At 31.7% G+C, this 14,987-nt stretch overlaps 1 protein-coding gene across 1 annotated transcript; it reads right to left on the bottom strand.

Moving 5' to 3' along the window:
- Positions 1-266: 266 nt before the first annotated feature.
- LOC145334175 (uncharacterized) lies at positions 267-14,489 on the bottom strand. The gene is made up of 6 exons (XM_080179540.1): positions 14,426-14,489; positions 13,994-14,043; positions 13,381-13,434; positions 8,106-8,186; positions 7,489-7,576; positions 267-837 (listed from the first exon to the last, which is right to left on the bottom strand). Exons 1-6 carry the CDS (start codon positions 14,457-14,459, stop codon positions 812-814), a joined length of 333 nt encoding a protein of 110 aa, XP_080035666.1. The 5' UTR covers positions 14,460-14,489; the 3' UTR covers positions 267-811.
- Positions 14,490-14,987: the final 498 nt, after the last annotated feature.

Below are 14,987 nucleotides of genomic sequence, written 5' to 3'. Positions count from 1 at the left end.
TCGAAATCTGAAGCTTCAGGCAAAAAAACTCTCAACATGTAATAGGATATTTTTCTTTAGACAACCGGTAAGTGCCTCTAATCTTTAAATTTTAATAGTTATTTCTCGCATCGTATTATAAACGGCTTTCCGCGGATATAGAATATACAATGTTCATTTTTATATTCGTAGAAAGCTGGATATAATACAATGCTAGACATAGTTTTTTCGTATGGATGAGAACCGGTTTCGAATAAATACGAGAAAAAATAATAAAAAAAAACACATTTTGATTGAGATCTTTATTTAAAAACTTTAAAACATTACAATGTTAAAACTCAAATCTTTTGTATACTTATTGTCAATTACAATTTTTTAATTAATAAATATTTAATAAATATAGAGCAAAATTTTGTAAAATTATTAAGAATACTAAATTTGTTTAAATTATTTTGAAATTTAATGGAAATTTGTATTTCAAATTTAATATTCTTTTGATAGATTATAATACTCAAATGTAAGTGTTAGATGATATTAGATAACTTTATTTATCGCACCTTATCATAGACAGCTTTCCGCGGATATAAAAATGAGAATTACATGATTTAAATCAGTTTTGATAGACCCCGGGCCCGAAGGCTCCGGCTAACAAATTGGTTTTAATTTTATGATTTTTATTTTAATATGAGCGGAAAATTGTCTGTAATACGATGTTATTCATGATTTTTGGTATGGCTGAAAACCGGTTTTAATCTACTGGATATTAATCGGTTTCAAAGTCATACAAGAAATATTGTTAAAATGATGAGTTTGTGACCAGCGTATTCAATATTTAGATTTTCAGAGTAGTCTTCAGCTAAATTCAAAAATTGCTATTTCATATTTTGTTGCATATTTTACCTGTTTTTTAACCAAATCATAAAAAAATCTACCACTAACTTAAATTGATTTTATATAGCTGTTAAATTATATTTTTTTTATTTAATTCTTGTAGTCTTGACATTACCAAAGCATTTGACAAGTTCTTGTCAAATAATGGATGTAAATTTAGGTTGTTACTTCCCTGTTATCAATTGGTCAGTTCGTTTATCCAGTAGGAGGTGAGGGGATGGGGTAGATCGTTATATTAGCATGCTACAAGGTCCAATTTATTGGAAAACATGAAAATCTGGTGTAAGATCCAAGTAATAATAAATCCATTATTTTTGAATTTCTCAGTTAAAAATATGTAAAGTACAACTTTGGGTAGCCCCATACGAGCAATAAATTAAAAATCTATATAAAAAAGGGTGAGAGGGGGGGGGGGGGGTACATGGCCCACTTTGTTTACAAAACCTACATGAGGAAAAAATACTTGTATTTTGTTTTAAAATGTAAAAAAATTGGGCAAACATCAAAGTTAATTAGTTGAGATTTTGACCGCAGTGAATTGCTTTATTCTATTGAAACAAATAATCAGGGGTAATTGATATAAACTCTGGATAAAAATAATTTTTCGATAAGGGTTATATTGCTTTATGGATGTAGTATAATATAATTTTGTGTGCCTTTCTGTGTGCTAGTTTTGTCTTTTTATTTTCTAGCTGCTATGCCCTTAGAGGCCGCTAAGTGGCCCTTTAGGGGGGGGGGGGGGGAGGAGTCGAACCCTCCCAAATTTAATTGTAGTTTTAAAAAGAAAAAGCTAAAAAAATGTTTTAGGGAGGGGGCATTATTTTTAGGGGTGATTTCTCATAGGAGGATGTTGGTACCTTCCCCCACAACAGTTATATACCTTCATAGGACTTAGTGTGTCTACAAACAGACAGACACAGATACTGTAATATAAGGATTATTTATTATCCTACTCTTCTATAAACCCAATCAGACGAAGTCACTGTGCTAATTTAAGTCCCTTTTATCGTTATAATATTTCTCATTGAGCCTGAAATCTAAACGAAAAAATAAAACAAAAGTTCAAAAAGAATTAATGAATCAGAGCTAAACCCAAAAGTTTAATTAAAAGAGGAAATAAATATTCCAATATTGTGTTATTGGGCATATATTACATTTTTATTGGCCTTAAAATAGTCAAGATTTGGCTCTTAAATTTTATTAGATTTATATGTTAATCTTTTAATATTTTTTTTTCAAAAGCACAGTTATCTTAGGAGAAAGGTAGGTTTTAATTTAATCCATCCGTCCTACCAAATTCCTATGCAGAATATTAATTTTCCAGTATGGTTTCGAAACCGATTAATATCCGCTGGTTTAGAACCGGTTCTCAGCCATACTGGAAAAATATTTATAGCATCGCATTAAGCACAATTTTCCACATATATAACAACAAAAGTCAATGAATCAATTCCAGTTTTGTTAGCTTGGTCTTTCGGCCCCTTGGAGCTAACAAAACTGGTTTTAATCTAATAATCTTTATTTTAATATCCGTGGATTTTATTGTTTATTGTATTGCATCACTATCTAAAGGTAATCTAAAGGGAAAAGACAATGGCAAATAAATTGATTTACATCTCCGATTATCATACACAAAATTACTCCTTCTGTAGATTACAATTAGTGGTTGAAACATATAGACACTCAACTGAAAGTCTCTAAGTTTGTTAAGCCAACGAATAAGAAAAAATTATCAAAACAATGTAACAACAACCCAATGTACCCTGCCTCCCTGACTTCTTATGGACATTAGAATATATAAGTTGGAAGCAATTTTAATGTTAGAGGGAGATTTTAAGGTTTTTTTTATAAAATTCGTTTTTTGTATAATTATTTATCTAAAAGCGGAAATACAATTTAAGTTCATAAATTTTGACCAATAGGATAAGTGGATTGGAAACTACCTGCACTCTAATTGGTTGAATGATGTGCGACACTTAAGCTTCTTCTATCAGAGCGAAGATAATTTTCAATCCACCAATCGCAGATGTCAAAATTAATTAACTTAAATTGTATTTCCGCTTTTAGATAAAGAATTATACAAAAAACAAATTTTATAAAAAAAATCCTTTAAATTTGATGCAGATTTCAAATCTCCCTCCAACATTAAAATTCTTTCCAACTTATATATCTTAATGGACATATTTGTCCTGATGGGTTAGCAACAAGAGAATGAGTTGAAATTAATCCACGAAAACATATTTAATTGCACAAGACATGAATGAACATGGAACAGTATCCTGCATAATAAAGTAGCAGGATGTATGTTCGCGTGTCCGTTAAGATCTCGTAGATGGCGAAAAAAGTTATCCTATTTGGAGGAGTGCATAGGTAACCGGCCCTACCAGTTATTGCCCCAGAGAAAAGTAATCCCTTAATTTTTTTCCTACTAAAAAAATAACAAGGTTGATTAGATGCAAGGATCAAAGCCACAAATCCATTCTAAAAATAATCTTGCGGACAGTGTCATTCATTATGGTGACTTAATCTGGGGACACCTGCCAAACTCGGCAAGGGTAATACTGAGGAGCTCTCATGAGGTAGTGGGTCAATGTGCAGCTTTAGCCGGCCCTTGTGGCTGTATATTATAGAGATCTTAAGGGATAAGACAATGAACTATAAATTTATTTGCCCATCAAATGGGCCTATGAGCGCTTTACACCGTTAATCATTGGGCTTAGGGCTGACAACCCTATCCCATATCCATAAAAAAGCCACATTGTTACAGAAAAACTGACAAATTATCAGCGGCCTATGCTCCCCAACTGACAAATTATCAGCGGCTTATGCTCCCCAACTTACAAATTATCAGTGGCTTATACTCCCCCTGTGGAGTGAAAAGGGCTTGTTACTGTTACTATAAATTAATATATATACCCATTGATGACATAGAAAGTAATCCCTCTGTAGAATAAAAATGTTGGTTGAAAGGTTATGCATTAACTATTAAAAATTCATATAAAAGTACCCAAAGTTTTAAAGCCGACGAATAAGAAAAAGTTATCATAAAACTTTGGGTGCTAGTGAGATTAACAGTCCAGTGTCCCATCCCTCTCCGGTTAATAAGTTTTCTTTTTGAATTTCAATTATCTTTAACTCTTAACGGTCGGGGGGGGGGGAAGCGTTCAACGCCCCCCCCCCCTCCGGTTTTTTCTATCTCATTTTCTGTGTGTGAAAGATAAAGAGCCCAAACTGCGTGACTTTTTAAGTATGGGTATGACACATAACTGAGAGTTGGAATTTTTTGAATATCTCTATCCTGGCGGGCACAGGATGCCAGCAAACCTGGCAGGGTCATCCAGGTAAAGAGCAATACTATTTTTTGACTAAAACAAAGCATTTTATCATACCAAAATACTAAAATATCCTCTAGTAGTACATCCTCATATGAAATAAAGTTGTTCAAGTCACTTTCATGTTCCAGGTATGATCCTGCAGGTCCTGATCCTTCCAGGTCTCCAGAAATCTTTAAAAGGCTCCTGTGGGCGCAATTTTTGACTTAGAGACTTCAAATTTTAAAATTAAGCTTTTCTTACATGTCTACATAATGTATAAAAATTTCATAAAGATCCGCCGCCGTTTTCCCGCCGACCGCTGACTGCGGCGGCTGGCAGCTGCCAGGTACAGCTGCGGCCGCTGAAATTTATATTTTTATATTTCTAATGTAAAATTTACATAAAGATAAACATTTTCTGGAAAAAAATTGTTCTTCTAGCTTCAAAAATAAGAAAGTTAGAGCCGTTTGGAATTTTTAAGTAAAAAAAGACCTAAAAACAAAGGTTGTTAAATAAAAGGGTAAAGGAAGCGAAAATTGACTTAGACCTTTAAAAGGTCGGAAATTCATTATCAAACAGGGGACTTGCACAAAAAAAATTAGCTCTCTAGCTCTAGTAGGAACTGAGATAATAGGGGGGGGGGGCGTTGAACGCCCCCCTCCCTCGACCAATTAAGGTGCGGCAAGGGGCCCGACTGTAAAGGGTTAATGAATTTCAAATTCCCTGTGAAAAGCAAAAGTTTTACATGTTTTTATGTGTTAACAAAGATATCTTTCTAGTGCTTAAAATGTAGATTACGTAATGATTCTTTAAGTATTATTTTACCAATATTAAAATAAAAATCATAAACTTAGAACCAGTTTTGTTAACCCAGGTCATCGGTTGGTAATCCTATTAATTTTCATTGTTTACTTTATGTTGCTCTAAAATTTGTTTTGCAAGTGACAAAATTTTTTCTTTTTATGACATCTACGTACAGAAGAATTTCAAAAAAGTTGTCAGTTGAAAGAATGGAATTTCTTTGAAAAAAACCCCCACATATTATCATCGGAGAGGGAGGGGACAATGGGCTGTTTATTACACTTTTTCCCAAAGTTTTATAGTATCTTTTTCTTATTCATTGGATTAAATACTTTAAGACTGGTTGGTCATTGAGATGAGTGTCCAAATGTTTAACCACTAATTGTAATCTATAGAAGGAGTAATATTGTGTATCATCATTGGGGAAGTAAATCAATTTATCGACCATTGTTATATCTCTTTGGATCCCTGCATAATCATCGATTTTTAGCATGTGACACATTCTTCATGAAAAACAACATTTCATAATGAGAAAGAATTTCTTACACATTTTTAAAGATAGATTTTTTTTAGAGGGCTATGGGGGTTGTGGTCTTAGAACGTATGACGATGCTCTATTAGTATATAGTGCCTATAAGAAAGGGGATAAATTAAAAAAACTTTTGGCCGAAAAGTCCCAAATGACGTCATATTAGAATAATGAAACATATGGCACTTTAGAGAGCTTCGTATATGGTTAGGGCCATGAGCTGGGTTTTAGTCATTTTAGAGATTATCAGTTTAAAACCTATTTAAATATGTCACACAATAGCCTGCTAAAAAAGCTAAAAAATATGAAAGAACTCTTTTTAAAAAGATTAAAAGAATTTTAAGAAAACATTTGGAGTGACAAGGGGATTATTATTTTTCAATGCAACTTTCTTCATTTTTCAAATATTTGCTTTTCAGTGTTCAGATAGAAATGCTAATTTATAGCTACAAAGACAATTATGTCCAAAATCAACAATTAGTGGTTGAAATGTCTAGACACATAATTTAATGGACCATTAAACCAACTCAATAAAAGTACCAAGAGTTGTTTAGACAACGAATAAGAAAACCTTATTATAAAACTTTGGGGACTAGTGTAATAAACAGCCCAATGTCCCTTTTCTCTCTGAATTTAAATGATAATCTAGATTATCTTATGGTATATTCTGGAAATATAAGTTGGATAACTACTGGACCAGAAATACAAACAGACAGACTGACGGTTTTGCGTACATAATTTTTTATTAATCTTTGTCTCACAAGTTTTAAATATTAACTGCACAGTACATATCACCATTTGTATAATATTTTTTTTGCTGTTTTTACAAATATTTTTAAGTTTAAGTTGCTCAAGTTTTCTCCTAATTATGTCAACAAAGCCGAGCAAAACAAAAATATTTTCTGTATCTTATACAGATGTCAACTTTACATTCCTTTTATTTAACTTTTTTAAATGGTGTTTAAAAAATTAGCTTAGGAATGGTGTGAAAATATCTTGTTGTGTATAGTAAGGTTTTTTATTTGTAGCAAAGGATCAAACTAACCACTGAACCGATATGGTTCTCCTGTACAGTGAAGCTTCTTATATTTCCAGGGAAGTTTTTAACTATTTTGTTTTGGAAGAGGTTATCTATTTATATAAACCCTCCCAAAAAAATATTGTCTATACCAAAAAATATTTCTTTCTTTTTCTCTTTTAAAATTAAAATGAAAATGATGGGGAGGGGCTCAACATCTACCCCCAACCTTAAGGGCCACTAGAGGCCTCTAGGGGCATAGCCGCTGGTTCACAATAATTTAGATACTGCTTGAGAATCAAATTGTTTCTTAAAACTATTTCAAAATTATAATAACAAACTGATAATAGTTAATTAATGCATAGCTTTGCGCTTATAAACTTGGAAATATGCTTTTGACTTTACATTAGAATATTTTTTGGCTTTAAATTTGAACATTTAAATGTTCATTAAGTTATTTATCTGCTATCGAAATTCCTTTTTATTACCAAATAAAATAGTTTTTAAGAATTTCATTTTATTTTAACTGAAATGTGAATGTTTTAGATATTTTCTAACTTATATTGGATTAATTTTTATGAAAGGACGAGTGACAAACGAAGGCCCCCCCCCCTCATTCAACCCCTCTATGCCTTTAGTGAGCTCTACCCCTGAGGACCTTCATAATTTCTTTTTAACCAAACCTAAGCAAAAGCCCTAAAAACACGTCAAAAGTTTTGTTTGTTGTCCACTTTCGACAATTTCGTCCAATTATATCCTAAATTGAATCTTTCTATCTACGCCTCATTACAGAAATTAACCCATTATCTTTAATGTGACCCTTATAAAACAGTACCAAAGAATCCACCACCCACCCAAGGAATATCGCGCCTTGTTACAAAACACGAATGTCCCTAAAGGTCTCTAGAGGCGTAGCCGCTGGTAATAAAATAAGGATGAAATAGCAATATTTTCCTCTTTGAACTTGGCCAGAGCGTTTACCCGGCTTTCCAGTTTCCCCTTGGCTTCAGATTCCAGAGTCTCGCGCTCTTTTTCATGAAGATCCTAGAAAAAAAAACTAAGTTTATTAACCGTATTAAGCAGTAAAGAAATAGCCTAAAACCGACCACTTGGCTTAAATCAGAAAAAAATTGCCTAAACATACGTATTTGATGTGAGATTTTAAAGGACAAAGAAAAACATTACTACTCTATATAATGGGATATGATTAAGCTAGAATAAAATAAAATTAAATAAAACTGACGAACGGATTAAAAGGGGAAGTAAATATAAGTGAAAAACTAATTCCATTTACTTTTCTCCATTTAATAAATTCATAACACAAAAAAATATACACAAATATATAGAAGCATTAGCATAAGATTATCTAATGACAGACAGCCGAGTATATACCATTATTAACTTGAAAATTCGTGATTGACAGACAAAGTGAGTTAGGAAGTATATTTATCTTCTCATTAGTCACGTGAATTTGATATTTTATAGAATTTTAGCAAATGCTATTTTCTCTAATACTGTTTAACTAACGGACAGACAGTTAATTGAGTTACTGGTTAAAAATTATTGAACTTACATCCAGAATAGTGGAAAGAAGTTGTTCAATTTCCTTGGGTTCCATTATCTCCAGAGTTCTTCCTGAGCTCACTATGGCCTCCTAAACAAAATAGCTAGATAGATAGACAGATATATAGATAGATTGAAATATAGATAGATAGATAGTTCAATCTCCTTGGGTTCCATTATCTCCAGAGTTCTTCCGGAGCTCACTATGGCCTCCTAAACAAAAATACATCAAATATTATATCTTCATAATTTTAATTTAATGAACAGAAAGATGACCCAAATATATGAAATGTATGAGATTCTAAAAGTCTTTAAAATGATTGGGTAATTTATCGAATTATTTAAAGCAGTTAGACCTAAGAAAGGCATTTGATTTACTTTTTTATGAAGTATTTTTAAAAATACGTGTTAAAGACCTTTAAAAGCTTCTCTGAAAGGATAACTTATTTGGTTTTAGATGCAAAGGCATTCAAATAGAAGCAAGAAATGATTCAAAAGATTGTTAAAACCAAAATTATTGTACATTTAACCCAAATCTTTTTCTCAAAAATAATAAGAAAATCTTTCTTAAAATTAAACAAATATACAAATGGGTACAATTGTCAAAAATAATCTGCGATTATTTGCTTCATATCCTTTTTTGAAAAGAAGACTCTAAGAATCATTCACAAAATTTCTATTTGTTCGCTTTGTTGACAAAATAAAATATGTAAAACAATTATAAAATAAAGTTGAACCTTTTTGAAAAGGATTACTATTTTCTATATCAAATACATCTATAGCATCTATAACACAAAGTGCCAGTTAAGTATCTATGACCTCATTCCTCATAAATATAGATAATAGGATGTGCCTACTCCCTGCGGTGGGCCCTAACCCTTCTTAGACTTGCTGTGCCTTAAATCTAAAAACCACACGCCACAATAAACCTTTATAATCGCAAACTCGGATTCGAAACATTATCAAATGTTTTCTAAATCCTGTGCAGTGAATGCACCACCTGGCAAAATCAATGTATCGACAATTTTTCACGAATTTCACATTATCATCAAGCCTCGCTTTAATGTAAGTTGTGATCCTAGTTTCATTCATGATGACACAAGAGTGAAAAATAAAGAAATAAATTTGTAATCATCCATAACAAATTTCCACAAAATCTGAATTTTCTATCTTTCGATCTATTTACAGGATGCAATATCTTTCTTTGCCAAAGTTTATGAAGTCACCCATGATGACATAAATACGATTTTTAAATTGTTTAGAACAGAGTGGTGGTGCAGAAAGGGGATGTGAGAAAAAAAAATGGCGCTTCACGCCATAGGCGTCCAAGGGGGGGGGTAATGGGCCATTTGGCACCCCCAAAATTTTTTGAACAATACCCCCCCCAAAAAAAAATTACCCCTACCTTGGAGATGCCGTAGGCACCCCCAACGATTTTTGGGGGGGTATTTACCCCCCCAAACCATTTTGGGGGGGGGTAATTACCCACCCCAAAATAAATGTTCTTTAAAAAAATTTTTTTGGGGGGGGTATTTACCCCCCCCAAATTGAATGTTCTTAAAAAAAAATTTTACTGAAAATTTTTTTTTTTGGGGGGGGATCTATGATGTAATTGTAAAGCACTGAAGATTCCATAAAATAGATACCTAACTAATTAAATATTTCATTAAATAATGAAAAAGAATTTCTATAGGCGATTTCTTTTGGGAGGATGTCAGGGTGTTATTATTGTATTTTTATGTTCTAAAGAATGAGATACTACTATATATTTGAATAGTAGTGGCGCCCTTAGCATCTAAGAACTCGTGTTTTCTAAAGGGTAAAAAGGGAGGAGAAAAATAGCCTAAAACCACTCAAAGGATTGACCTATAATAGTGTGGAACCATCATGGGATCTATGTGAAGCTTTCCTAAAAAGGAGAACTCAGTATTAAAAGTAATGAAATCTGAAGCTATAGTCAAATAAACCTTACTTACTACTTTATGTTATAGGATAGTACTTATTAACTTAATAGATTAGGTAGGTGCTTTTTTTACATAATTAAATTACCCCCCCCAAAAATTTTACCCCCGGGGTAAATTAGTTTTGGGGGGAGTATTTACCCCCCCCAACAGACTTTAGGGGGGGTAATTACCCCCCCCAATCAAATTTTACCCCCGGGGTAAAAATTTTGGGGGGGGTAAAAAAAAATTTCGGCGCGCTTCGCGCGCCATTTTACTCCCCCCAAACACGAATTACCCCCCCCCCCTAAAATTTTTTACCCCCCCCCAAAAAAAAAGCTTGGACGCCCCTGCTTCACGCACCAATTTACCAATTTAGGGACACTATTTTGACTTTTGAGTGAGTAGGTGGACACCTAAGGGTGGTGTATCTACCCCCTAATATAAATACACCCTTCTTGTTGTTTGTAATACATCCCCTAACACCCCCCATCGTTTTGGTTAAGGATGGGGTGGGGGGGGGGGCGAGTGTCAAAGTCCCCTGCACGCCAACGGTTCAGAACATGATAATAACTATTATGATTTCTATGCATTTTCATCTTATTCTTTAGTAATACATAGAATCATTTTAAGTCAAAATACAATCATAAAAAACAATTGCATAAAAAAAACTTTAAAGTATATGAACATGAAAAAACTAGGGCTCGACAGCCATTCATCATCCACCTGTAAGCCTCAGGGGAAATTTGACTCAAATATGGCAATACTCCGTTCAAAAAAATTGTCAAAGCATGCAAACGCCCGACTGCAAACCCTGGAAAAAAACTATTGTGTTTAAAAAATCATGATAAAGAATACTCTATAGAAATTTTGGAAAGTTTTTTTCGATGTATTTTTTTTCAATGTTTTTAAAAATATTGAGAGAAAAAATCTTCGAACTGAAAAACATTGAGAAAATCCTCCAATAAAAACATCCTATAATGTTAATGCTGATCTTTATAAGGCTCCGTGTAAATTTTTTTTCTTCTTCACAAAACGTATCTCAATTCTATTGACACACTTTCGGAACAAAGCCAGGGATCTAAAGGAATAAGACAATGGCCGATAAATTGATGTACATCTCCAAATTATACACAGAGTTCTGTAGATTACAATTCGTGGCTGAAACATTTAGACACTCAACATAATGAACCATAAAATCAAAATATAAAAAATGTCCCAAAGTTATTAACAACGAAAAAGAAAACATTATTTTAAAACTAAGACTAGTGTAATAAACAATTCATTGTCCCTCCCCCCTCCCTGGACAAAACAAAATGCATCATGTACTAAAAACTGCGCAAAAAACAGCACTTAAAATGAGTAAGGTAATAAAATATACAAAACAATATTTTGTTAAAGATTATGGGTCCAACAAATTAAGCAAAACAGAGGCTAAATTGTCCACAGTTTTTGCTTAGTCGCTTTCAAAACAACATTTTTTTCATTAAATTTAAAAAGCAAACTAGGTAAGCCTAAAAGCAGCAATATACATTAAGAGATATAAGTTTTCTGGAATTTTAATGTAGGGAGGAGATTTGAAATCTGCATCAAATTTTAAGGATTTTTTATAAAATTCGTTTTTTGTATAATTCTTTATCTAAAAGCGGAAATACATTTTAACTTTTAAGTTAATTAATTTTGACCAATAGGATAGGTAGATTTTAAACTACCTGCGCTCTAATTGGTTGAATGATGTACGACATCCAATCAGCGCGCAGATTTTTTAAATCCACCAATCACGGATGCCAAAATTAATTAACTTAATTTGTATTTCCGCTTTTAGATAAAGAATTATATAAAAAACGAATTTTATAAAAAAATCCTTAAAATTTGATGCAGATTTCAAATCTCCTCCCTAAATTAAAATTCCGGAAAACTTATATCTCTTAATATACATCTTTAAAATTGATGCTTAACCCTAAATTATTCTTGTAAAATTGTGTAGGCAACCAAACGTCAGTTCATTGGCGGATTTAACAAAGATAATACTCAAATAAGATGAAATATAATAAATGATATATTATTACTTGATTATGATCCAAGTTTTCAAGTACTCTAAAAGTGTGGCTCGCAGCTGGCTAAGATAACAATATCCCCCCTTTTACCCCACCCCCCTACCTCATACTCAGCAAAAGACGCATAAAAACTCATTTAGTTAATTATGTCAAAAAATATTTTGAATGCAGTCTTTGAGTTAATCGACCAAGCATTTACAGCAATGTTCTATCCATGATTCAAAGATTATCAATAAGATTAAAATTAGAGAAAAATACATATAAAGTTAATAATGCATTTTTCTGTTGGGTAATGCGGTAATGAAATTGCCAAATTTAGCCTTAAACTTTGGGAAAAAATAATCTTTTAAAAAAAATCTTTCAAAGGCCCAAATACTATAAAGGCATGTTTACTTAATTATTTGAACACGACAATTTTTTTGTTGCAAATTTTTGCGTCTGTCGCGGATTTATTTCTGCGCATTTTCAGCAAAAGTTTTCTAAAAAATAAAATAGTAGAAAAAGTTAAACTAAAATTTAAGATAGGGAAAGATTAGTACAATTATGTAGCCCATTAAAAATAAGGTTTTTTTAAGCAAATATTTAATAAATCACAGATTATCATATGTTAGTAAGTTTTTAGCAATTGTAAGATAGTACATAATTTAAATTAAGTTAAAAAAGACAGGCAGACAAATTTTAGGTAATTGATTGATTTTCTACAAATGGATACTTCCAAACAGGCACTTAAGGTAAGGTTTGTTTTTTTAAGTAAAGGTAAATGGAAGAATAATAGGTCTTTTTATAATACTTGTCCATGAATTGGCAAATACACGTGTGTAAAAATTAGGTGAATTTCAAGAAGATTTTACATTTTTATCCGTGTAACAATTCTTTGTCTATCTCTCATTTTATTTATACACCAATCTAAAAATTTGTATATCAATGCGTTATCTATCTTTCCATTTTATATCTATATTAGTAAAATCTACTTTGGTATCTATCTATCTCACTAAGATATTATATTTATGTCTTTTTTTCCTAGAATTATCGCTAAAAATCTCCCTAGAATTATATATTATACTAACATCTGCAACTTATTCTTTATTTTTATGTCTATCCGTCTATTTCTATAACTCACTATTTATATATATCTATATATATATATATCTTTCTATCTTTCTTTATTTTACCCTATATCTTGCTATCTCACTATCTATCTTACTATCCCACTATATATCTTACCCCATATCTTGCTATCTAACTATCTATCTTACCCTATATCCTGCTATCTGACTATCTATCTTACCCTAGATTTAGCGGAGTCAGGTTCCTTGGCCAAGATTTCAGCATTTTCTGTCAACTGAAACAAAAAAGATTAAGTTCGAAGCATTTTTGCAAAATAAATGTTTCATTTGTAAGAAAGATAATTTTGTTAAATGCTAAATTTACAAATTTTCATTTTAATGTCTAGTAGCGTAAAGTGGGGTGAAGCACACTCCCTTAAACTATAATCTAAGGGGATGTAATACAGACAAGAAATTAATTTTATTTTAAATCAGATGGGGGGATACAACTCTTAAGTGTCCAACCACTACATAATGTTATTAGACTAACTCGAAAGTCAAAAAGCCTTGTTGGATGTTTAAGGAAGGGTGTATCAGGAGTAAATATATGTAGATGAAGAGGGTTGTATTCGGTGATCCACCCCCTTGATTTATTTTTATTTTTCAGGGGGTCTTAAAGCCCTTCTCCACGCTTCTATTTAACATCATATATTTTTTAGACCATTTAATAGTATTCTGTTGTTTTGTGTATTGTTGAGATTCGTTCTTATGGTTGTTGTCATATTTGTTTAGCTGAAATTGTGCCATAAAATAAAACAAAACATTCAGCATAGCTACTCTATAAATAAATCCTACCTCAGCGACAGCATCGTCGATTTTCTTGTATTTACCGTCAAGGATGTCCTGTAGCATATTTAAGTTTAATTTAATTTTTTTTTTTGAAGTCAATAACTAAATGTGCTTTTTAAAATTCAAAATAATTTATATGGACTTTGATTTAAAATTCGTAGCGTTACAAGGGTAATTTTGTCTATTGGTAGAACGTCAAAAATATGCTGACAGTAGTTTAGGTAAAAAAGAAAATTAAACTGTAATACAGTAATTTACAAAGGTGAAGTGAATAGAGTACTTAATCCTGTTAATTCGTTGTTTTCATTCCATTAGCACAAAATATTGGACGAACGAACATCTTTACGGTCATTTCCTAATTATTAAGTAACTACGATACTAAAATAAAAAATAAAAAACGGATATTTAACATTGTTCTCATTTAAACTGTATTTTCCTTGACAAATTTGATGTTATCTGCCCACATAGTCATTTTGAAAATTTAAAATTTGGCGGATTTCTGAAAATTAAACATACATTTTTAAATTTGAAACATTTATTATTGTAACCCTATATAAAGTTGTTAGCTTTTTTTGTCGGAACCTAAAGATCTCAGAAATTGGTGGGCGTGGTGCGAATTGGTTTTACTGTTTAGATACGGTTCATAAACTATGGTCATAATCTGTAAGAAATGGCAAGCAAAATATAAAAACTAATTGTTTTATAAAAATTTTAAAAAAACGACAAAAAATATTTTACTTAATATCATCATATTTTTTTTTTGCAAAAAAACATATTTAGGTTAAATATATTTAGACAAATTTCCGCATAATTTGTTAAAAAACAATGGGACAAAGATGTAAAAACTAACCCAAGCATTTTTCTTATTTTAAAAGGACTGTAAACGTAAATTTTTCTCATCTTAATATCAAATCTTAACATTATCTCATTCATAATATCTCACAGATAGAGCAAAACGCGCTTTTGTTTGCTTAAAAAACGGCTTTTTCCGACGATTTTT

The sequence above is a fragment of the Acartia tonsa genome, chromosome 12 (genome assembly GCF_053477335.1).
Source record: "Acartia tonsa isolate MP-2025a chromosome 12, ASM5347733v1, whole genome shotgun sequence".
Taxonomy (NCBI): Eukaryota; Metazoa; Arthropoda; class Copepoda; order Calanoida; family Acartiidae; genus Acartia; species Acartia tonsa.
This window is presented reverse-complemented; position numbering and strand designations above follow the sequence as displayed.

What these genes read in the sequence shown, in the direction of transcription:
- LOC145334175 (XM_080179540.1), bottom strand. Translation starts at nt 14,459, where the DNA reads ATGACTATGTGGGCAGATAACATCAAATTTGTCA. An exon ending in CTGACTCCGCTAAATCTAGG is followed by an intron (nt 8,187 to 13,380) that starts GTAAGATAGATA and finishes TATTTTGTTTAG; the next exon opens with GAGGCCATAGTGAGCTCAGG. An exon ending in TTCTTTCCACTATTCTGGAT is followed by an intron (nt 7,577 to 8,105) that starts GTAAGTTCAATA and finishes TTTTTTTTCTAG; the next exon opens with GATCTTCATGAAAAAGAGCG.